We start from the raw sequence: 24,651 nt of genomic DNA, 5'->3' as shown, positions 1-24,651 counted from the left end.
TTCTGACATATAATTAACAATACTGCCTACAAATAACATCAATTTCTGAATGTCAGTTATTTTGCCTTGCCTTCTTCAAAAATGATTTAAACTAGCAAGATGTCTGAATCAGTTAAAAGTGAGGCCAAGAATAAAATATTCCAAGGATTTCTGACCACTCTATGCATTATTCAAAATAATTCCAGAGAAATTAGGTGGAAATACATAACCAATTATGCTAACAAAATTTATCTACATTAGGTCTCATAACAGCAATAATTAAGACCCCTATTACAGATACCAAAAGATCCAGACAAAATATAAACTACCTTGACAAGTTGACAAAGTGCCATTTCTTTCAGAAGGTGGTGTAATTGGACTGTTGAAATGATATGAAGTTCCCTGGTTCACGTCATTGTTTGTAAAATTCTTTGAATGGCATGTACAACAACACGACAATGGTACTTCAGCTTTTTTACTTAAGCCTTCATCCACTGGCTTCCCTAAAAATGAAATAACTTCTATTTATAATATTTCTAATTAAAAAAACATTAATCTTCCTCTTCAGCTAGGGTGCGCAACCACCTTATTTTTTGCCCAGGATTGGGAGGTTTCCCAGGATTCAGAATTTCAGTTCTAAAACCAGGAAAGTACCTGGCAAATCTGGACAAGTTGGTCACCCATCCTGCAGCATTAAATTAGGACAGGTGAGAAACACTTATGCCAGAAACATTTATAGAGAAGTTATCAACAATTTACATGATTTACAAAAATCTAATAACAGTCAAAGATTAATAATGTAACAGAGGCACAACCACTTGAGTATTCATTTATATTGAAATATATTAAAATACCAAGTATACCTAAAGTATATTCTTAATTACTGCTATTTCCCTAAATGAAAAATTTGAAAGTTCAATATAAAATAATAATGTAAACACATAAGGGTTAAATCATTCCCACATTATACTTCTATTTCAAAAAACATGATTCATGATATCATTTCTGATACATGTATCAAAATACATTTTAAAGTCAATATTCAAATTAAATAAAACAGGTAATTTTCAATACTTAAATATAATACAAAATTGTAACAGTTCTCTGTGTGCCTACATTGTATAAATATACAATTCATAGATATATAAAAGCTAAATAATTTATTTTATTTTCTATAAACAGTACTGACATTATTTTCCCATCTGCACTACATAAATACTACTAATTTTATTTTCCAGAGTCTCCCATTAAAAATTTATTAACAGATAATCTCATTTTCCCCAAAGATAAACATCAGTAAGAAACAAAATGGACAACCAAAAGCTTATAAAATATTTACTCTTTATTTTTAATAGTCTTACCAGTAGCACAACTATTTCTTTTCAAAAAACATATATATGTGTGTACATATATATACACACATACATACATACACATATACACCCATGGTTAACTTTAAAATCTCCTAATACTTTAGAACAGAGCCATCTAATTATGTAACTAAAATGTGACCAATATTGTATTTCAGATTCATTATGAATAATAGATAGTCTTTCACAAAAGTAACTAGACATTTGTTAGCAAATAAAGCTATGGGAAATAATATGAATTCATAAAAACAATATTACAATAAACTTCTGCTTATCTGGCATCCAAACAAGTAGAAAGATCAACTAGAATTTTTCTTTTTTATGTATTCCATTTTCTAATGTTGTGAGATAAGCAACTATATTAAAGGATTTACTCAAAAAAAGCAATTATTTGTACTGATATGCTATATAATCATGACAGCCCCATCTCTTGCAACTTTTATATACAAATTATCATCTAATTATTTTCATAATCATTATTGTGAAAAATAGTAAAAATAAAATCCGAGATTCTTATATACACGCTGAATCATCAAATAAAGGACTATCTTATGTTCAAAATTATTTTAGGATTAACTGAACATATTTTACTATATTGAAACTCTTTTGGAAGATATATAACTGATTATAAAGAAATATCTTAAAAGAGAATATTTAAATTAGCTAGAACATGGTTGAAGCATTCTGGGTAAAAAGTACTTTATTAGATTTTTTTCAGGTCCCAGTAAGCAACCTGAAGACATCAAACAACTACTTACCACTAAGAGATTGTTGCCATGCTAAAGCAGAGCAAAGTAAGGCTAAGCTTTTCCCACTCCCTGTGGGGCTCTCCAACAAACAATGCTGCTTACTATTTAATCCTCTGACAATCTATGGACACAAAAACAATTTTAAAAAATCAATAAACAACTTACTTCATTAAAGTCTCTCTCCATACAACAACAAGTAAAGTTGCATGCACTTCAAGGAACAGAGCAATAGCAGAAAGGAGAACTAGAATTTAGTTAAATGTAGACTTTATTCCTTTATATCTCTCCCTAAAATTATGTTAGATTTAAACCATATCAAGCACAAAAGAAATGAAAAGCAATTTGTACCTTACTTATGCAAGCACCATCATTTCTGTAAAACTAGAATACACTAATATCTTTGATGAAAACTTAATGGGGGATACTGTTGGTGGGAGTGTTACAACCACTGTGTACAGAAATTAACAATTTCTAGTAAAGTTAACGATACTGAACTCCAGCAATCCAGTCCTATGTAAACACCCAAAACCTTTCCCACAGGAACACAAGGAAACATGTATAAGAAAGTTCATAGCAGCACTGTTTATAATTGCAAAATAACGTAAACAACCTAAATGTCTATCAAGAGGAAAATGGGCAAATATAAAATTCTGGTATATTCATACAATGGAATACCATACAGCAATGAAAATGCATTATCAATCAATAGGGCTACATCTTAAAAATGTTAGACAAGGGAACAAGGTCATGAGGAAAGGAGGGCTTGGTGTGCTGCTGCCATTTCTTCTGCCTTCAGTCTCTGCGCCTTCCACAGGCTTCCAACAGCGCTACGTTGGGACAGAGCATCTGGAGGTTCACAACCTCTGTGGTCCATAGGAGCCACTATGAGGAGGGTCCGGGGAAGAATTTACCATTTTCAGTGGAAAACAAGGGGCGATTACTAGTTACAATGACTTTGTACTTCTGATCTGGATTTGTTTCTCCTTTCTTTATAGTAAGACACCAACTGCTCAAAAAATAATCCATGAAACAGATATGAAGGGGAGCATTTTAAGAGGTGCAATCTCTCTGAAAAAAGGATCCAACTCTTGAACTCAACATACTAGGTACGTCTATAAATAAACTTATGGCATAAATCCTTTAAAAATAATAAGAAGAAGAAGAATATTAAGTAAAAAAAAAATCAAGTTCTCCAGAAAGATAAGCATAATATCATATCATTGTGCAAAGTTATAAAAATGTAAAGTATACACTGTATTGTTTATGGATACATACCTATGCAATAAAAGTATAAAAACATGGCTAGGAAAGAAAAATAACAAATTCAGGATATTAGTTATCTTGTTACTCATAAACAAGGTATAAAGTAAATATGGCAAAATATTAAGATTTAACAAAGCTGGTAAATTGGTTTACTCAAGTTTGTATATTAATTTTCTATATGATTGAAATATCTCAAAAAAATTATGGTGAAAAGTATAGTAGTCTGCGTAGAAGATAGTAAATACTTTCTATTTCAAAGTAATTCAGTAAAGTAAACATAAGTTCTAAATGAGCTGAGAACATTTTTCAGGATGTTCTCCTTTACCTCCTAATCATAGACATATACAGTTTAGCAGCAATCAGTATTATTTTTCCAAAGGTTAGATGTTCTTCAATGAACCCAGCAAATATTTTCAATCCATTTACTACCTGAGAAAATGTAGTCACAGGCTCAATGTATGTTATGAATTATAAGCATCTGTATCTTAATAAAGACTTAAAATAACTGCTGAACAATACTTACAGAATTCATCATAGCAAGCTGTGATGGATAAGCTTTACAAGGAAAGTTAATCTTCACCCCACCAATTGTATACTCAGAACATACTGAAGACATCCTGCTTTACTGGTTACTTCAGATTCCTAACTGCAACAGAAATGAAAGTCAATACTGAAACAAAGCCATTCAAAGAAAAACAGATACCTGAGACTAGGACAGAAGTCTAGAAACAAAAATTGGAATTAATAATGTATAAACAAAACAAATGGAAGTAAAAGGATTTCCTACTCTTATAAATCACAGTGGTTGAGAGCATGTCTTGGAATCTAACAAATCTGGATTTGCATCCTTATTCTGCCAAAGCTGTGGACCAGGAGTTAGGAAGTAGGTTCTACATCAGGTTCTGACAACAACTCAGATATGCTACCCTGATCATGTCTCTTCACTTCTCTAAACTAAGATCCTTATCTGTAATAATCCATAATTTAAAAATTGTTCTAAGGAAGAAAGCGCCTTGGCACATGGTAGGTGCTCAGTAATTCTTACGTAAAGGTCAGTAGGGTATAATGGAAAGAAGATTGACTTTGAAGTAAGGCAAGCCTAAATTTGAATTCCACTGTGAATCTCACAGAGCCTGTTTCTTCATCTGTGAAATGGAGATATCCACCTGATAGGGTTTTTATGAAAATTAGCCAGGCACTGACTTAAGAATTAAATATGGTAATGTACAGAATGTGCCTCAACTCCAGCATCTGATACATAGGAAGTGATCTACTTTAATCCCCACCTCTTGTAAACCACCTTTTCTTAACCTAGGATTCATAGATGTAATTGAAAGACTGTGATCTCTTGATACTGCATGCAGAAGTTTCTGTGTATGACTGCATTTGTCTGGAGAGAAAGTCCAAAGATTTCTCATTCCCAGAAATATATCCTAAGGAAATAACTGAACACTGAGGGAAAATGATATACACCGTTATCAACTGAAAAATTATTTGCAATGGTGAAAAAAAGGTAAATTCGATCTGGGGATGGAGACATGGCTAAAATACCAACTCAACAGATTATGAAGCCAATAACAACCATCAACAAAGCTTACGTGTTCCCAAAGAAGTTAAGAACCACTATTCTAATGTCTTTTCCAGTTCTAACATTTTGTGTTTCTGTGAAGCTCTGAGAATGAAATTTGGTGGAATCTCACCCCTAAATCTAAACCAACAGCTCAAGGCTGGCCTAGTTACTCATATATAACCTAGAAACCAATCGACCCCCCCTCCCCAGTTGCGGCTACAGACATCTCAAAATGGGGAAGCTTCCCCACACACTGAATAAAGGACAAACCAAGATCAGGCTCCCGCCGTCGCCCCCTCCTTCCCAGAGGTAACGCGGGGCCCGGGGCTAATAACAGGCCTCTGTTCCAAGGAGGTAAGCTGCAGTCTCCCCGCTCCCAGGTTTTCTTCCTCACATTCCCTCCTCCCTCGGCAAGTTGGAATCCCCGAGGCCCTGATGATCCAGTCAACCGACGGGCCTGCAAAGCGGGTGGACGAAAGGAGAAGGCACTCTCCTGGCCGACTTCGCGCCCTTCCCGCGAGACAGACTTGCCCGCCCTGAGGAAAACCCAAACACCGCCTACTGCACTCCCACTCACGGGAGAAAAGGAAGCTGAAAATTGCGAGCAACCACAGCGGAGCCCTGGCAGAGAAGAAAGGTCCTAGCCTCTCTTCCTCACCTGGCTGCGACTCCCGGGCCCGGTCGCGGGCTTGCGGCCGCTTTACCTTTTCTGCCCTTCAGCTCTCATCAGTCGCTTCCACAACACTCTCGCAGACGAATTCCCGCCTCCCACCCCCCTCGACTCCCAGCACCAATCGCCGGGCGAGCTCAGACAACCAATCACCCGCCAAGACGAGAAACCAAGCAACCAATCCCGGCTCGAGGTCAGGGGGCGCTCTGGCACCCAACGGAAGCCCCCGCAGTAAGAAAGGACCCAAGCTACTTGGCGGCACCGGAAGGCGATTGCCTCGAGAGCGATGGACTTCCACAGAGCCCAGGGATTTAAAGGAAAAGAGCCTTCGCCGTTGGACTTTTTGAAACCGGTGATTTAATCCGTGCCTCAGTTTTCTTGGAAACTCTAAGTCTCACATTTAAGGTCTGTAGACCAACGAAGAGGAAACACCGTTAAGCCGCGCCGAGTTCTCTCAGCATTCCTCAGGGGCACCCGATTCAAACTTCCGAACTTTCCGGAAGCCAGAGTATGAAAAAGACCCAGGAGGGAATTGCCAGAGTGCTGAGCCAAATTAGGCGAAAAGATTCGATGACAGCTGGCTACAGAATCTCCTGATAGTCAAGGCTTTCTCAGATACCACGTTCAACCAGAGAAACGCTCTCGAGGTCTCCAGTACCTCCTTTAAGGCTTGTCAGCCTTCTGTCCCTCCTAAGACCAATTTATTCTTTGCCAAGTACACTTCAGTTTCCTCAAAGGTAGGGAGTTAACCATGATGTCGCGAAACTGTTGGGTTTTTTTAAACTCTAGCCTAAACTTGGCTCAAATACTAGTGCCCCCAAAAAGCAAAACCTGAGACAGTTTTTCACATCCTGAGAAACCAGTTTGGGACACAGATTTGCTCTAGGTCGGAGCAGCAAAAGGCGAGTTGATTCGTTTGCCTCACTTTCAGTTTTACTATATCTTCCCAAAATGACAAAACGTACAATCATAAAAATAAATTCTACCCTTTAATTTAGTAATCTCAGGCTCATAAATTTATCCTAAAGAAGTAATCTAAAAGTAAGAAAAAGTAGTAGTACCTCAGTTGATAATAGTGCCCATTCTGTTCAGAAAAAAATCGTTAACTTCCCAGTCTAGTAGTAATAGGGAGATGGTTATATCAATTCAGTCATTCTGGAGCCAATAAAATAATTATAAAAACCAAACAACTTGCAAAAAATTTCCATATAAAGTTAAATGAAAAAAAGCAGATGCCAAACTGGGTATTATGGAATTCCATTATGTGAAAATACATATGCATAAGCAAAGATGAAGGGAAAGTACAAAAAAATGAAATACCGGTAAGACAGTGCTATGGAGGATAATTTATAAAAATAAATCCTTAAAAATACCTTCAAATTATTATTCTGCTTTTACAATTTTTTTTAAATATCAAAATCTTTTAAGTAACTGCTCCAGGGTAACTACTCTGATTTTCCTCTCCTGAATTCCTAAGGCTCTCAACTGACTCTCACCTTGTATTGCCTTTTGATGTATGTAGCGTAACAAAAAGGGGATACACATAGTTTCTGGAGCCAGACAGTCCTGGATTCCAGTCCCTTGAACTGTTCCTTTCAGGTTAACAGTGGTGAAATGAAACACAAAAAACTACAAGTTCATTTGATAAAGAATATGAATGTTTATAAACCAATATTCAAAATAGCTGCACACATCTGTTTTTCACTTGAATAAAAAAAAAAATCACGTTGTGACAAATGTTATAACCTAAACTTAAAATACATGAATATTAACATTTACTAATATATTTACACATTTTATTTACATCATCAACAAACGTGATGAAAAACAGCATATGTTATTATTTTAACACAGCAGGTTTTGACGAGTCTTTGAAAATTGATCCACGAATGTGCACTGCATTTAGTTAGAAAACCTTTTCTGAATTCCTAGAGGTTACCTACTCACACAAGATATTCCAAAGCCTCAGTTTAAACAAAAGAAAACAAAACAGGAGCAGTTGTACTTAATTTTAAAAGGCTACAAAACTGCCTTGTTTAAAAATATGAAAATTCTTATAGTTTGTTTTTAAGTGTACACTTTTATTTTTTGCATCAAAATTATTTAATTGAACTTTAAGCATCTAATAAAAGTTATAAATACTCTCATCGATGATACTGTGCACTTAATGATTTGAAACAGATACAAATTAATTCTTATATAATACCCTTTATGAGGTAGGGCCAGCAGTAATCCCGTTTTACACAGAAGGAAAATAAGATGTGACTATTTGCTAGTGAAAAGGCTGAAATTAAATTTCTTTTCTTAAAAACCACAGTTTCTTATTAGCCTGCCTTATTTCTTTTATAAGTGAAGAGGTCTGATTCAAGTGGGGCGGGAAGGGGGGGTTCATTCAGGTATATCTCAGAAAGCAAAGAGAAGTACCTCCTACACTGGTACTTCATTAAGAAAAAAAATGAGGATTATGGGTTATCTGAATGCATCTACCTAATCAATGGACATTCCTAAAAGAGGACTGCAAAATCCTTCCACAACACAGTATTTTCCCCTTTTTAATTTTTCCTGTGGTCCAAACACTATATATTTTTGTACTTCAAAATCTTCTAGAATTATGATGTGACTTATAATCCTGATGACAAACCAAGAACTTTTTAATCCAGTGGGTTTTATTGCTCTAAACTTTAATTAGATACCAATGTATTTCCCCCCTCTGACCATTATAAAAATAAACTTTAAAAAAACTAAATGAGACATCCTTTCAGGTTCTTCTCTGCACAAAGATGTTTCTGTAAACACTTTTAAACCAGTATCTTAAAATTCCAAATTATTCAAGTATCTCTTTAAACATATGGCTTCATATATTAGTAAAAATTGAAGCAAATATGTAAAATCTTAAAATCCTCATCTGTAATTCCATGAAAATCATTCACAAAAAGCTATTTGCCTTTTTTAAAGCCTTCTCAATACTATTTCTTGAGAAATGGAATTCCATCTTGCATTACTCTTACTTGCATTGCAAGTTTTAGACGTTTCTATTTGGGTATCTAAACTCCTAATTTTTCCTGAATTCTCCCTTCCCTTTTTCTCCCTCTCATCATTGCAACAATATACTCTGTTACTAGCTGACAGGTACATACTAGGGCTACCCACAGACTTATTTTTATAAGAAATTAAATTAAAGGCATGGCAGTTTTTCTTCACTTCAAAAGCTTAATACAAGGCCATATTCACTTTCCAGTAATGAGTTTCTTAAATGTGCTCCCAACAGAAAAAGCTCAGCTGCTACAAAAAACATACCAGCAAAGTAGATCCAAAGAACTGCCAATCAAATACAAGCAAGCATAATTCTCAAGAGAGTTCTAAATTGTATTCATGTTGAATTGAATCGTTTTAGTGATTCCAAGACATTACTGTTCCCATTCAGTTTAGCTGTTACAAGATGCAAATTCATGTTGGGTATATGCAGCAAAACAGCTTCATTTTTTTGTTTTAAGTTTTTTTTGTTTTTGTTTAAATTCCACTAACACTCATGTTTATTATTTCAATTATTGTGCTTTCAATACAATGACAGAGCTGTACATCAGGATCCATGCTTCCAGTGTCCCTAGGTCCATTTTTGTAAGATGGATCTTTACAGATTCCAGGCCATCCACTTGGCTTCTCCTTTATTTGTTGAAGGCCTAAAAACATAAGGAAAAATAAATAAGGCAAGAAATCTGGAAAGGATTTGGGCCTTTCTGTTTGAGATATTAAAACAACTCTTGAAAATAAGTTACTACTTACGCGTAATAATCGGATCGATGTCTCTTGTCTGAGTGGCAACATCAGAGGCACAGACTTGCCCTATTTGGATCAACAAAGACATAATATCCTCATACAGTGGAGGAAATGCTCGACAAAAAGAGACCAAACTTGGCAGAGTTGGCATGAAGAAAGCATATCGCTTAGCCTGTGTTAAAACTGTTAGAAAGAAATAAAACAGAATTTTTCATTTTACAGATACAAATTCAACATACATGACCTATACAATATACTAAGCACCATGCTCTGTGCTGAGGATACTAAGTTTTCTAAGACACGGCCAGCCCCTGCCTTCAGGGAGCTCATAATCTAGTAGTCAGCCATCATCCAACACACAAATGCTTATGTCCAAACACTGTGATAGGTGCACTGCATGCATTGTTTCATTTAATTCTCACAATCTTATGAATGAAAAAAGTATTTCTATGATAACTATTTAATATATGAGGAAACTCTTAAATAAACCTTAGAGAGATTAAGAAGCTTCTTCAACTCCAGTTAGCAGTGGAGTTGGGATAGAACTCAAGCAGTGTAAGATCTTAACCACTGCAAATAATTATACCATGAAGTGAATACGATAGAAAGATAAATGAATACATTATTATGGGAGCACTGAGAAAGAATATGAAATTGACTAAGCCATAACTTTTAAAGGTTGAATTATAGTTCATATCTTTTAGTTTATTTTCATACCATTTTACTTAACAACCTGGAAGGTGGTTAAAATGTTAGGGTATGTTTTAGAACTTAAGGAAACAACTTATATATTTATCTTTTATTTACACAGATGATTATATTTTTCTGGAACTCTAAGCATTTGTAATAGATTGTAACTTGTTTTCTATTGACATAATTATATTCAGAAGGTAGACTTGATTTCCATTTGTAAAATGTGGAATGCTTAGTATATTTACTATAAATCTATATAGTCATTCACAAAAATGAAAGATACAATTTGCCTACCTACTCATCTCCTCTATACTATACATCACATTTGTCATAGGAAAATTTTCAAAAAGAATAATTCAAAAGATGGCATAACTATTAGTGACACAGAAAACATGGTGTCACTAAATTCAGAAAAAATATGTACTACTTTATGTTAGAAATTTTTGTTATTGATGTCGGTTGGCTACACACCTGTTAGCAGAGTTCCCATGACATTGACAGCTAAGCGAGCCACACTGAGTGACTTTGGTAACGCATACTGGATACACAAGTGAGAAAGCAACTGGATAGCAAATATCTGGAACACAAAATCCAAATATTACATGTTTCTGAAGAAGGTCTTTAAGTATGAAAAATTGTAAAATGTTTTATATAACTAGCAAGATTAGAGGGAGATCAAAATTCTCCTTAAGTTCCAAAATGCTCATTACCTGTTTTTCAAGTTCTGGCTGTGCAATAAGCTCAGGTATGAAATCCAGACAGATGTGCATAGATGGAATACCTGCGACTGTCAGAGGCAAAAGTTCACATGGATAACCCTATCTCAACAAAAAAGGGGGGAAAAGTTAGAAATAAAATAGCTGCAAGTCAAATACAGATAAAAATATAAAGGAAGGTTTCACTTCCTTTATGTAACAGTTGCTCAGAAGGCTACAATGCCCTACATGTTTCCTGGCATTTTACCTCTCTGAGGCACTAAAATACAAATAAATTATATGAACACTTTATTAGGCTGAAATCAAATTTTAAAAATCTGGATTTTTCTCCATATTGCAAAGGACCATGATCATTTGCGTGACCTCCAGTTTCTAAATGATTCCTATTAATTTAATACTTCAAAACTACCCCCAAAATAAAGTTCAACCATAAAGAATCATTCTTTGAAACCAGACCTGAAAGTGAACGAGCTTAGCAATGTTGGGATCTGCAATGTACATTTGGTGCAACAGACAACAGATAAGGCACTGAACTTCTCGAAGGTTACAGAGCAAATTGTCTTCTCCTTCCTCCATTCCCTTAGTTGGAGTGCTGGCAGTAATAACGCTTTGAACATTCCTTAGCAAGCTGTCTGGATTGACACCCTTTGCCTTCTCATCTTCAGTAGGTAAGCAAATCTCCAAGAGAATCTGGACAGCTGCACTATCCTACAAGCAAATAAAACACAGTGAATTTAAGAAGTTTCTGAGAAGTCTGTTTGAAAACCAAATCTGATTTTGTTTTCACATGAACACATGTGATAAAAATAACAGTTCCTTTAAAAAAACAAAAAGCAAAGAGGTACTTCTAAGAGAAAAAGTGAACAATCTATAGGCCAGTGGTTCTCATCTTTTTCAGGGCCATGAACCCTTTTAAGAATCTGAAGAAAACTGTATACCCTCTCAGCATAAAAATTAACATATGTAAACAAAGCAACATATGGCATAATTTCAGAGTGGCCACACATCTCTAAGGCAGATACATGAACTCGAGTTTAAGAGCATCTACTACAAGAGTATTCTAATTCAGTGTCATCCAAAACAGGCCCTAGGGCAAAAAATGACTTCTACAGGAATCTCCTTTCCTTCCTCTTAAATTCCTACTTCTCCCAGGACCCTATCTTGTATTCCCCTCTTTTTCTCACCTCTGAAGATGGTGGTTAATAATTAATGCCTAAAAGTCACTCCCCAAAGCTCTTTTTCCTTTTAATTTGAAGATAGGCTCTTTAAGGCTCTGGAAAGATTCTGCCTTACCATCCATTCCACCTATACAACTCATTATTGCTCAGTCTACAAGCTTGAGTGCCATTTCATAGAAAAGTAGTTTCTTGAGGGGTGATCTACTTAATGCCCCTGCCTATAAAGGAGAGCTATAATCACTCGCATCTAGCAGGAAGAAGGAAAAAGAAAGTGAATACATAACATGCATCTCTGAAAGACTGCCACTGCCTGGGATAGAAGAAAACAATTACTCCATCTACCTGTTTAATAACTTGATTATAAACTAAGGTTAACCTTACATTATAATCATTTATAAAGTAAACTTTAGTTTATAATCATTCTTGACGGGTTTTGGGTTGTTACTGTTTTATGTTTTTTTTTTTTTTTTTTTTTAATAGACTCTGGAGCCAACCTCCCCAAGCTTGAATCCCAGCTTCCCCACTTACTAAATGTATAACCTTGAGCAAGTCACTTAACCTCTCTGGATCTCATTTTCCTAATCTGTAAAAATGGAGATAATACTCCATACCTCATAGGTTGGTTGTAAAGAGTAAATGAGTTAAGATACATAAAAAACTCAGAATAGCACCCACCATATAATAAGCATTCTATAAATGGTAGCTATTACCATCCTCAATCCCTTATCTGAAACTCTGAGGGTCAGATTTATTTTAGAACTCAGATTTTTTTTTTCTGTAATATTATATAACACCTCCAGCAGAGACTAAGGCAGTACATTGTAATCAAATGTATTAATATTTCTGCAACAAAACATACCAACATTCACATTAAGTGGGATAAAGGCCATAAATAGCTTCACATCAATTCAGGTCAAGTTTTGACACAAACGAGGTCACATCAGGTCAGGTTTTTCTGCCAACGGAATTACCAAAAAAAATGCCTCAGTTTTCATAGCTTTTTGGATTTCTGTATTACAGATAAGGGATTGTGGACCTATATTATTACTCTAATTCCCCTTATTGCCAATGAAAAGATTTCAGAAAATATATTTCAAACTAAGAAAACATTTCTACTTTGAAGACCTCAAATTGCTTAACATTCAATCATCTCGCATGTCCTGCATTAGTCAAAAATTACTACCTAAGGCTGCAGTAAATTCTATATTGTTATAAAACTTTTCTAAATATAAACTTTAACTACTTGTGTTGTTACAGTATTTATCACTGCCTGACATTTTATTTTATATATATATATATATATACACACTTCTTGTCTGTCTCCACCATTAGATTTTTTTTCCACCATTTGATTTTAAGAAACAAAAGTCTTATATTTTGTTAAAATATAAATCTCAGAGGGGGGGAGGGGAGGAGAGGGGAGGAAAAAAAAAAAAAAATATATAAATCTCACTAAAATAGCTATTAAATAAAGCCATGAAGATTATTCCTGATTTTAATAATACAGTCCATCTGATATTCAGAAGCAAAGGTAACACCACTATAATATACCTTCTGTAATAAAAGGAATGTATAATATGTCACCATTGTATATAGAAGGCCATCTATTTAACTGATTATATTAACAGGGAAGCCCTTGGCCTTTTTGACTAAATTTTACTTTATTACCTGAGCAGCCAGTAATGCATTTTTCAATTCCTCTCTGGTAACTTCTGGGCCATCAGTCTGTCCAACTAAACCTATTGTATTATTCTGAGAAAGCCTATCTTGCTCTGCTGTTTCCTTCAGATGAGCACTAAGGTAGGCTTTGGATGCCAGAAGATATCCATTCAACATATGTAGAGTAATATCCATCAGTGGGGGGCATCTAAACACAGAAAGAAGAAAAGAAAAATACATGAGAAAAAATATAAATTTATAAATTAGTCAGAACATGGTCAATCAATTTGAATAATTAGAAAAACCTGAACAGTACCTGAAAACATTGAAAGAGTAGAAAAGTAACACTTTTCCCACCAAAATATTCATTCTCAAAAATGAAAGCTTAATATATATATAATTCTCTGTATTTCAAGACTGTATGAATAGTATTATTTATTTCATCTTATCAACTAAAATCAAATATAATACATACCCTAGAAAAAAGGCATTCCTTTTTACAAAAAAATGGCACTACCATTAAATCTCTTAGATATGAGCCTGCAAGGCAGCTGTCCTCAAAGACAAATAGTCTAGGGACTTCCCTGGTGGTCCAGTGGTTAAGACTCCACTCTCCCAATGCAGGGGGCATGGGTTTCGATCCCTGGTCAGGGAACTAAGATCCTGCATGCCCCACAGCACAGTCAAAACAAAACAAAACAAAAAATGAATACAGTTATTCATTCCTCAAAAATTGTTATAAATTAAATTTAAATGATAATAGATATAAGAATTAAATGTAAAAAAGGAAACCAAAAAAGATAAATCAGTAACCACTAAAATATTAAAAGCCAAGCCCTTAGAAAAACCTGACAATGCCACTTCCCAGCCTATCACAGACTGAGTATGTGCGCATAAACAGGCAGTACAGCTTTGGTTTTAACTGTGAAACACTGGAAATGTCAATACTTTTTCTGAAATGTTCAAATTTTCTATAGTAAACATGCATGTATTAATAGTGGAAAAAAAAAACATGTCAATGGTTAAATAAACCATGGCAATATTCCCAAAACTGAAGATAAGAATCACCTGGAGTATTTATTTAAAAAAAAAAAAATCCTAAACTCCACCAGACATTCTGAATCAGAGTTTGTAGAGGCCTGTATATATGGAATACCATGTAGCAGTTAAAACAATGAGATGGAACTATGCATACTAATATGGAAAACATGTTGAGAATGGTAAGTTTTTAAAAAAAAAAAACAAAATAGAGCCTACCAAAAACCACTTAACGTTTTTTTAACACCACCCAAAACAAAAAAGTAAATATTTGTTTATAAATTTGTAAATACACAGAAAGTGAAGCTACATATGACAATAAAGTTTCCTCTGGAGATGGAACTGGGATTGGTCAATAGTTCAAAGAGAAACTTTGCTTTAAAAATGGCAGCAGGGTAGATATGAGAGAACAAGACTTTTCACTGTACACCTTTTCCTTGTTAATCTTCTTGTTTGTGCACTTATGAATGTATATAATGAAAACTTTCATGCACACATAAAAAAGGGAATATTATAATGAACCTCTAAGAACTCATCACCCAGCAGCAACAGTTATCGACACATCGCTAGTCTTATTTCACCCATACCCCACCATCCACTTTCCCACCATCACCACTGGTTAGTTCAAAGCAAATCCAAAATGTCATATCTTTTCATATTGTTTGACATTTTTAAAAACCACCTAAATGATCACTTAGAAAAAATCAAATTTTAAAAAATGAACAAAATTAAAGGCAAAACAATAGAACAATAAAAGAAAAAACTGCACTCTATATACAAAGAGCTGATATCCTTTATACATAAAGAGCTCTTTAAATCAAAAAAGGTAAACATTCTAATACAAAACTAGGCTAAATGTAAAGAAGAAATACCAGTAGCCAATAAGTATATTAAAATATTCAATCTAAGAAAAATATAAATTAAAATGGGAATCGATTTTTCACTTATCAAATTGGAAAAATTATATACAACAGTGTAGGAAAGTGTACAACATCAAACATCACTATAGGAATGTAAACAGGTTCAGCCATTCTGAGTGGCAGAATGAAAACATGAATCAAAAGACTTAAAAATGAGCATGTTCCTTTTGCCTCAATAATTCCATTTTTAAGAATCATTTCTAAGGAAATACTCAGTACACAATAGTTACCACAGCACTATCAATAATAACAAAAAATGGAAATAAACAAGATATCCAACAATAGGGAACTGAATTAAGCATAGCATATCTATGTGGACTACTATGTAGCCAATTAACATAAGAATATCTATTAACACGAGAAAAGGTTCACAAGTTGTTAAGTGAAAGATCTAGGCTACAAAAACATTTCATACATTATGATACCATAATTTAACAGCCTCCTGAACAACTGCGGGTGATTTAGGTGAAAGGTTACCTACTTAAGTGGATTTTTAACACTGATAAATTGTTTTAGAAATCGCTCTTCTCTAGAAGTGTTATTTACTGTTGTTTTCTTTTTATTAAATAGATACTTAATGTCATTTATACTGTTTATTCTTCTGATTCCTCTTCCCTCTGAGACCTTGATCTCACCAAACCATATTTGGCTGATTCTGCAGATTTTGCCACTTCAAGAATTTCATCCCCAGGGTTAAAGACAGATGAGTATATTACTGTATCCTAGTTACTCTTCTTTACTCCAGTTTCTTTCCCCTCTGAACTATCTTGTGTGAACTGTCTCTTCGTAAGTTACCACCTAAATGACCTCTTCAGCCTAACATTCAAGGCCCTCCATAGCCTGACCTTAACCTAACATTCCAAATCTAAAGTATGTTCTCAAAAACTAAGCCTTCCACTCAAGCCTTTTTCACTCTTGCTTTTACACTTTTGCTCACACTATTCTTTTCCTCACAATACCTTCCTTGACCTCTTACGCCCCATCGTTACAGTATCTGTTCATCTAAACCCTATTTCTATACTTCAAAATACTACTCAAGTCTCACTTCCTCCTGAAACTTTTAACACCATTCATTTACTGTACCATTCATCTGCACATGACCATATTATCTAACTTTTCAGGTATTTATCTTATTTCCCGATACAAGTGATAATCACTTTAAAGGCAGACCCCTCAACTTGTATATCTTTGTTACTATTTAGCTTAGCAACTAGAAATTCAAATATTAATGATGTGAATTAATTAATCCCACCTCTTGAGGTGAAGCTACTTCAAAGCAACTGATTAAGTTAAGCAATTGGCAAGGAAGTATAGACAAATGTGGAATCAATAAAGCTAACATCACAGTTAAGGATTCCAAAAGGATCACAATTTTAATGCATGTAATGATTCATAATAAACCAGTTTTTTAAAAGCTTTTTTCAACAATGCTACGAGAAATAGTATCATTTTTCACTATCTTGACTCTGAGAGAAAGAATAGCCCACTGTTGAGGGCTGCCAAAACCAAAGATGGCATTTTGTTAAGGCTAGGTTTATTAACCACATATTAAACTGAAGTTCATGAATATAGACAACCAAAAAAAAACCAAAAACCTCACAGGTCATACTGCCAAGTTACCTGCAAGAACACGAAGATATAAGTTTAAACTGAATTTTTTCAATTTCCTTTGACTCTCCAAAGCATAACTCTATAGTAAAAACGAACTCAAATGACACATACCTGTACACCCTCTGGTCACATCTTAGCACAATGAGAGGATCTATCATCAGATCATTCTGAGTATACTTCTGCTGTCGTACAAACTTTATTGACGGTTGAAGTGCATTAACTGTCATTACCCACAGCCTGATGAGAAAATAATCATATGTTCAAAAATAGCTATATCATAATTGAAACCTGTAGCCACCATCCAGTTCCTTTTATCTTAGAACGATATAGTCAGGAAAAAAATTAGAGAACAGGTGTAAATGAACTTGGAAAAATTAAAACTACAGAAATCTAACCTATTATTATGTTTCTAAAACAAATGAAGATAAAACAATAAAAGTAGTTTCAAAAATCTTCACAGTTGTAAGGGAATAATCATGGCATATAAAATCAGAATCTGAATTAAAACCTCAGTTATACCATACTTGCTATATGACTCTGTGTAAGTCATGGAGCCTCTCTGAACTGTTTCCTCCTCTGTAAAATATGAATATAATACCTGTAAATGAAATGATATCCACCAAAGCACTTTGAAACTGTAACTGGCCCCATAAATTACTGTTCTACATTTATCATCATAGAATCTAAACATGAGATGCCACTTTGAGATTAAACATCAATAGACTATAAAAGTGGTTACTAACCTGACTACACATCAGAATTACTGAAGAATATGCCAGTATGTAGGGTGTCTGACCTCTTACAGCGAAGCCCAGGAGTCCACCAGCTCCACCTCACACACACAGCTTGCCCACTCTTCAGTGAGTGGATAGCCAACAATCATCAGACATTTAAAGAAAGTTTCTACTTTGAAAAAGATTAAAATATACAAACAGAAAGAAAGGAATGCCAAAGAAACAGAGAATATAGAGATGAGAAGAAAAAAACATTCTTAAACCTATAATTAATTTCCTTAAAGGATAGAATATTTTGTATATGAAACAAGAATAGGAGGCATTTATAGATTCTCAGATAAGAAAGAGCTCTTAGAAATTAAGATTATAACAGAAATATTTTAAATTCAAAGGAAAGATCAGAAGATATCATAGAGGAAATATCCAGAAAATGTACATAAAAGAGAAATTTAAAAATAGAGAAAAAAGGAGAAAATCAGAGTAAGTTCAAGAGGTTTAAAATCCAAATTGGAAAAAATTCCAGAAAACAGAGGGAAAGAAATTATTGAAGAAAAAAAAAAAAATACAAGAAACTGTCCTAGAAGTGAAGACATCAGCATTAGTCCCCTGACAAAAAAAAAAGGCCAACCAAGTGCCCAGCACCATGAATTAAAAAAGACCCAAACCAAAATGTATCATCATGAAATTTCAGAAACAATGAAAAAGAACCTAAAACCTTTAAGAGAAAAAACAATGGTCACATACAAAGGATTGGGAATTGGTATAAGATTAGATTACTCAAAAGCAATCAGGAAAGCTCTAATTACTTCAATAGAATAAAGCTTTCAAATTGCTAAGAGGAAAAATAAGCTAGAATTCTACACCTAGCCTAATATCAATCACATGTGAGGGGAAGAATAAAAACCTTTTCACATATGAAAGCCTCAAAAAAAAAAAAAAAAATTTCCCAAATACCTTTCCCAGGAACCAACTTGAGCATTAGTTCCACTCACTGAAATAAGGAACTAAATCAAGAAAGAGAAAAACATGGACTCAAACCAAGAGACAAAGCCATTCCAGATGGCTACTGTGAGTGTCCCAGATTGAAGCATAAGGGTGGAAAGATCTGAAAGGAAGGTTTCCAAGGAAAAATGTTACTAATATGTTACCTGATGTGTTAACCACTAACTAATGTAAATTTCCACTCAATAATAGAGTTTGAGAGTGAATTGGTTACTGATACCAAAAAAAAAAAAAAAAAACCTGAACAAATGGAAAAGAGGCAAACAACTCAGGGTCTGTATGTGGGGTATGAAGGAGGGCAGTTGTTTAAGAGAGAAATTGTAATCAAAGGATAACATATATATCAACTATAAAAAACACTTATGTAGTCATAATAATATGCACACTGAATATTTCTTTAACCAAAAATTCTGATATAATTGTGTTGGGAGAAATGGAGGAAGGGAGAATATATGGAAGAAGAGGGACTCACAGGGGAAGCAAGTAAGAGTGCTAAACCTTCATCTTGTATGAAGGATTTTGTAGGAAGTCAAAAGATAATTTCTAAATTGGAAAGTCAGGAAATCATAGTAATTATAAGCATATGATTGAGATACATGGTGGGACATAAATGCCAGAATTAAAAGATAAAGGAGCTGAGAATAATTGTCTCTGAGGATCAATAGTCTAAAATGGGAAGGTGGGGGAAGACCTTATACACTATTTAACTTACGTGCATTTATTAATTTGATATAAGTAAAAATCAAACTTAAAAAGTATAAATATTCCCAGACCTACTGAATCAGAATCTCAGGTAAGTCAAGTCCAGCCCAGCATTTGTTCCTAGAGCAGACCAAGTGTTCTTGGTGCAGTCTATGGAACAGCAGCGACCCATCTGACTAAAGACAAAACACTGAATCCAGCGTTCCACTCTGATTTAACTGGCATGGGTTACAACCTGGGGATCAGGAGTTTTAAAAGCTCTCCAGGTGATTTTAATGTACAGCAAAATTTGGAGCCACTGCAATGATGCAAGACACAATGGTAATCTAAATCACAATTAGCCACAGATGACTCTACATGAGAACTCCCTTTTAAAGAACTTTCTCAAGTTGGAAATACTTGAAGGTTTCTCTCTGTTTATTAAGATAGAGTTTATTCTTTTCCTTAAAGTTATAACAACTCTTTAATTAGTGGTCTTCAGAAAGGATTTATATTGTCAAAAAGTTTTTAACAATTTTTTTCAACATTTAAGTTTAAGTTATTGTATACAATCACTGCTATACACTTATCTATTACATGCAACAATACACTGAAATTACCTTCTAGGCATCACAGTATTAAGAACCATCCATAGCTTATTGACCGTTTGAAGAATTCGCCTTGGAACCCCTGAATTCAACAGCTGATTCATATTGGATGTTAATACTTCTGCATATGGTATAAGTTCACTGGCAGAGAGTAGAGTCAAGTGTTCTAGAATCTGCATCACTTGTGTGTGACTTACTGGGACAGCTGAAAATGCTAAAAGGAAAACTTCACAGTCATAATCTAAATACCATACAGCTTACCAAATAGGAAGTAATATTGCTCTATCAAACTATAGGCGAAACAAATCAAGAAAACAGTATTGCTCTAAAAAAAGTAAAACTTTCCATTCTAGCCATAGTTGTGGGTATACTTAAAATTAGGCCCTTAAGAAAAATTCATGTTAAGTTGCAGTTATTTCATAAAGAACAAAAAATATCTCATTTAAAAAATCACACTAGTGAGAGTGACCCAAAGACAATGATTCACACTGATTTAAAAAATTGACTGAAACATGAAAATATACCAAACTATTGCTCTTGGTATTAACATTCATTTGAAAAATTCAAACTTCTTGACACCTTCCTTCGGGTAGCCCTTTATGGGCTGTAAGCAGCTGTTAGTAAAAAATAGCTAGAACCGTGCTCCTTCAATAGAATAGTCACTAACCACTTCTGGCTACTGAGCACTTGAAATGCAGCTAGTCCAAAATGAGACGTGCTGTAAGTATAAAAGACATAGACTTAGTATGAAAAAACAGTAAAATATCTAACAGTCTTTTTATATTGATTACGTGATGAAATCATAATATGTTAGATATACTGGGTTATACAAAATAATTATTTAATTTTGCCTTTTTTTTTTTTTACTTTTTTAATGTGGCAATATATAGAAAGTTTAAAATTGTATGTGTGGCTCACATCATATTTCTATTTGAAAGTGCTGATCTAGCTTATTATCCATTAACAGCAGATACATTGTTCTATTCCACGGCACTTATTTCTGACCAGTTTCAGGACTTTCCTAAAACCACATGACCTGTTTAGTGATATAACCTAGAACCTATGAGGAAACAGATGCAAGCATGTCAGAAAAAAATGGTAAAAAATCCTTAAACTCAAAGAGAATTACTTTAAATATATTCACCAAAACCCTGTTATATCTCCAGGAAAATTCTGCGTGATTTTATGATTTTAAGATTTCCACAGGCCTAACACCTCTGTGTACCACTAAAGGGGTAAAAGGCATACCAACTTATTATACCTTCTTGAAGTTGTTTAGGAGAGTGGTTTTTGGCATTGCTAGTCAGGAGCATTCGTCTTAACAGGGCATCAGTCCCTGTGATTTCTTCTTCACAGATCCAGTCATCCACAATGCATAAATGTGGGTAGTTAGTTGCAAGGAGACGAAGTAAAGCAGAATGCAACCCTTGAAAATTTACAAGAAGTCAATTGGATTCTTCATTCTTAAACATCAAAATCTTCTCTCTCTTCTTTCCCCTCTCTCTTCTCCCTTTCATTTACAGCAAGCCAAAGGAATCTGCCCTTCTTATGCATGCATACTACAGCTTAAGAACTTCTGTTCAGTAGCTCAGCCAGGGAATCTGCTTAAAGATCGCCAAGTGAACTGATGCACAGGAAGCTGGAAGCCACTACTTTTGTCAAAAGTTCTCAAGCTTTCTTCCACCCTATCCCAGCATAAAAGTCTCCCATCAGGAAAATTTGTTTGACATAGCAGTAGTTCAAGAGTTGAGTGGGGAGGAGAAAAAGAGAAGGGAAAAGAATGTTCATTTCGGGGAGATCATATATGGTTTGAAAAAGGCCTCACTCAGAAATTCTGATAGGCTTGGTAATTCCCTGGCAGTCCAGTAGTTAGGATGCCGCACTTCCACTGCAGGGGCCACGGGTTTGATCCCCGGTAGGGGAACTAGGATCCCGCATGCCGAGCAGCGTGGCCAAAACATAAATAAATAAAAGTTTTAAAAGATTTTAAAAGAAGAAATTCTGATAGGCTTCTACAGGAGAACATGGCCTCTCCTCCAACCCAGCTGAGAATCATTGCTATAGATGAGTGAAATTAAAGTTGCCCAACTTGAGTACCTAAATGTACACTGTACGTGCATTTCCTCATTTCACCCTAACATTCCTACAAGGTAAGCAATATTGTCTCCATTCTACTATAAGGAAACAGGCTGAAAGATATTTATTAACGTTCCCAAAGTCACACAGCTATGTCAGCCAACCCAAGCAGCACTGACGATACCCACAAGGGGGTGCATTTGTCTTCTTTTAAGAAGGGTTAAGGAAGCTCAAAAGGACCGGGAAACCCTCCTTTGACTAAATCTAAGTCTTGTTTCTAATCTTTTGCTTACAGCATACTTAGAATACTCATTATCATTACTGTGTAATATTAATAATGAGAAAATAAATGATGATACTATAAAAATGCCTATTTAGATATATGAAGCGCCACTATGTTATTTACCTAATAAATGCTGCTGCTACTAAACAATTATCATCATCATCTCCAAAGTTGCAAGAGTTAGCAGTAAGAGTATCAGTAGTAATAAAAGTACGTTAGATCCAATCAACCCCTTATTATGTAACTTAGATCAAATCAAACCACTGCTTAGTCCCAAGAGGGATAAGTATCTGTTTCCTTTCTCATAGAAACTGCTTAAAATAAATGTTTCTGTTTGAAAAGGCACTGTAACAATCAAAAGTGGTATTAAATTTAATGCACAAGTATATGTGTAGTCAAGACTATCCCAAAACAGTCACAAAGATGACTGCTTACAATAGTGCAAATTAATCTACACTTCATAATCTCTTCAGTAAAACAGGTTAGTTGCCAAAAGCTGCCAAATATAACATCATTTCTCTAGAAAGAGATAATGCAAAGATATAATAAATAAATGCAGACATCTGGCTAAAGATGACGAAAGCAAGCTCACGTCCATCCTGGAAACCAACCGTAACAAAGACAGAAAAAGAAAATCCCCAACTTCAAAAAAAAAAACCAAAAAGAAAAAAACAAACAACCCACACATTCAAACATTATAAAAAGGTGTTAATTTAAGAAAAAATTTGAATTTCAAAAAATAGTACTATATTTCTATTTGACAGTTTTACAGTAAAAATATTATAGTAATTCCACGCTAAGGAATGTTATGGAGCAATTAAAAACAATAAGGTAGATCTAGATGAAGTGACATGATAAGATTTCCAAGACTCAAAGAGAAAAAAGCAAATCTCAGAAGAGATAGAGTATAATACCATTTAAAGTTTAAAAAAAGAATTTTTTACTTGTGTGTGTATCTATTAGCTTCAACCATATGAAACTGCATTTTTGGAGGTCAAAAATAGTTGAATACCTGCAATTTCATATGGTTCACCCTATAGAAAGGAATATCTGAAATTACACACCAAAATGAAACTAGGGCCTTGGGGGTGAGGAGTGGTTTGCAGGGAGTAAAACAGCAAGGGAGGTAAAGAGGAATTTCACTCTTGAATTGGGCTTTAAACATTGAGCACCTATTACACTTTATAACATCATAAACGGTAGGTACTTTTTAACAATAAACGTCAGCACCAAAAAGCAAATAAAACAAATACCTCCCAACTCCTGCTGCAGTCCTTGAGCCTGTCGAATAAGAAATTTGATGGGAATCTGATCCATTAAAGAAGACGAATATGATTTCGGCTTTCTTTGCATGGCAGCTGTCAGTCAAAGATTAAAAAATGTAAGATACAGTGTCAGAAACAATAGAAATTTTAACCTTCAACACAAATGGGAACAAACACAATGTCAAATTACTTTTAATTCACTTCATCTGTGAATATAGTTCATAAAAGATGAAGGATCACTACCAAAATAATGAATACACAGGACGAGCAAGAACATACTTAAGGGCAATATCTCGGAAAATGCCCCGAAACTGAAACTAGGGGGAAGAAAAATCATGAGTGAGAGAAGCCACCTGCAGAAGTGCCCTGCACTAGAAAACAACAACAACAACAAAAAAAACACCCAAAGCTGAGAAGTCAGTCAAGACTCTCCCAAATCTAATTAGGAAGACCAAATGCAGTTATGCCAGCACGGCTTAAAGCTTCATGATGCCAATAGTCTTAATTTAATCATATTATGTATTAGTGGTGACTCTTTTTGATGAAAGTTGGGAAATATGAATGACCTCCTTCTCTCACAACTTCTACCTTCAACTAACAAGTACATGCTTTTTTTTTTTTTAAACAAATCCATCTTAATTTCTGTTCTTTTTCTGCTATCCTAAATCAGTGCCTACTCATCATTTATTTAAATAACTATTACGGCTCAATTTCCCAGACTCCAATTTCTCTGGTCTTTGATCCATCCTTCACACTGCTGCCATAGTCCTCTTATTTAAATTGAGATTTGGCCAGATCACATGTCTCTG

The 24,651-nt window shown here is 34.6% G+C and overlaps 2 protein-coding genes and 1 pseudogene across 14 annotated transcripts in view; 1 reads left to right on the top strand and 2 right to left on the bottom strand.

Annotated features, from left to right (window-relative positions):
- The window catches only part of BRIP1 (BRCA1 interacting protein C-terminal helicase 1), a 194,420-nt gene extending 188,734 nt beyond the window's left edge, over nucleotides 1–5,686 (bottom strand). For 4 of the 6 annotated variants that reach the window (XR_005018013.1, XM_036838329.1, XM_036838332.1 and 1 more), the window contains exons 1-4: nucleotides 5,590–5,672; nucleotides 3,885–4,007; nucleotides 2,108–2,219; nucleotides 309–482 (exon numbers count right to left, since the gene is read on the bottom strand). Coding sequence is in view for 5 of the 6 variants with exons in the window: in XM_036838329.1 (XP_036694224.1) it covers nucleotides 309–482; nucleotides 2,108–2,219; nucleotides 3,885–3,977 (379 nt within the window). In the remaining variant the exon portion in view is untranslated. Of the gene's footprint in view, nucleotides 1–308; nucleotides 483–2,107; nucleotides 2,220–3,884; nucleotides 4,008–5,201; nucleotides 5,384–5,589 lie in introns of those variants that run through there. The other 2 variants (XM_036838330.1, XM_036838331.1) reach the window with 2 other exon arrangements.
- Nucleotides 2,429–3,123, top strand: LOC118886589 (annotated as a pseudogene).
- Nucleotides 5,687–7,255: 1,569 nt separating the features above from the next.
- Nucleotides 7,256–24,651, bottom strand: part of INTS2 (integrator complex subunit 2) — a 53,476-nt gene continuing 36,080 nt past the window's right edge. For 7 of the 8 annotated variants that reach the window (XM_036836870.1, XM_036836867.1, XM_036836873.1 and 4 more), the window contains exons 16-25: nucleotides 23,831–23,935; nucleotides 21,480–21,644; nucleotides 20,231–20,432; nucleotides 17,305–17,430; nucleotides 13,634–13,832; nucleotides 11,244–11,495; nucleotides 10,782–10,889; nucleotides 10,543–10,648; nucleotides 9,385–9,561; nucleotides 7,256–9,281 (exon numbers count right to left, since the gene is read on the bottom strand). In XM_036836870.1, the coding sequence (XP_036692765.1) occupies nucleotides 9,112–9,281; nucleotides 9,385–9,561; nucleotides 10,543–10,648; nucleotides 10,782–10,889; nucleotides 11,244–11,495; nucleotides 13,634–13,832; nucleotides 17,305–17,430; nucleotides 20,231–20,432; nucleotides 21,480–21,644; nucleotides 23,831–23,935 (1,610 nt within the window). In that variant the 3' untranslated portion in view covers nucleotides 7,256–9,111. The remainder of the gene's footprint in view (nucleotides 9,282–9,384; nucleotides 9,562–10,542; nucleotides 10,649–10,781; nucleotides 10,890–11,243; nucleotides 11,496–13,633; nucleotides 13,833–17,304; nucleotides 17,431–20,230; nucleotides 20,433–21,479; nucleotides 21,645–23,830; nucleotides 23,936–24,651) is intronic. The other variant, XM_036836874.1, reaches the window with a different exon arrangement.

Source organism: Balaenoptera musculus, chromosome 20 (genome assembly GCF_009873245.2).
Source record: "Balaenoptera musculus isolate JJ_BM4_2016_0621 chromosome 20, mBalMus1.pri.v3, whole genome shotgun sequence".
In the NCBI taxonomy this organism is placed as follows: domain Eukaryota; kingdom Metazoa; phylum Chordata; class Mammalia; order Artiodactyla; family Balaenopteridae; genus Balaenoptera; species Balaenoptera musculus.
Note: the sequence above shows the minus strand (reverse complement) of the source record. Positions and strands in the feature narration are given on the sequence as shown.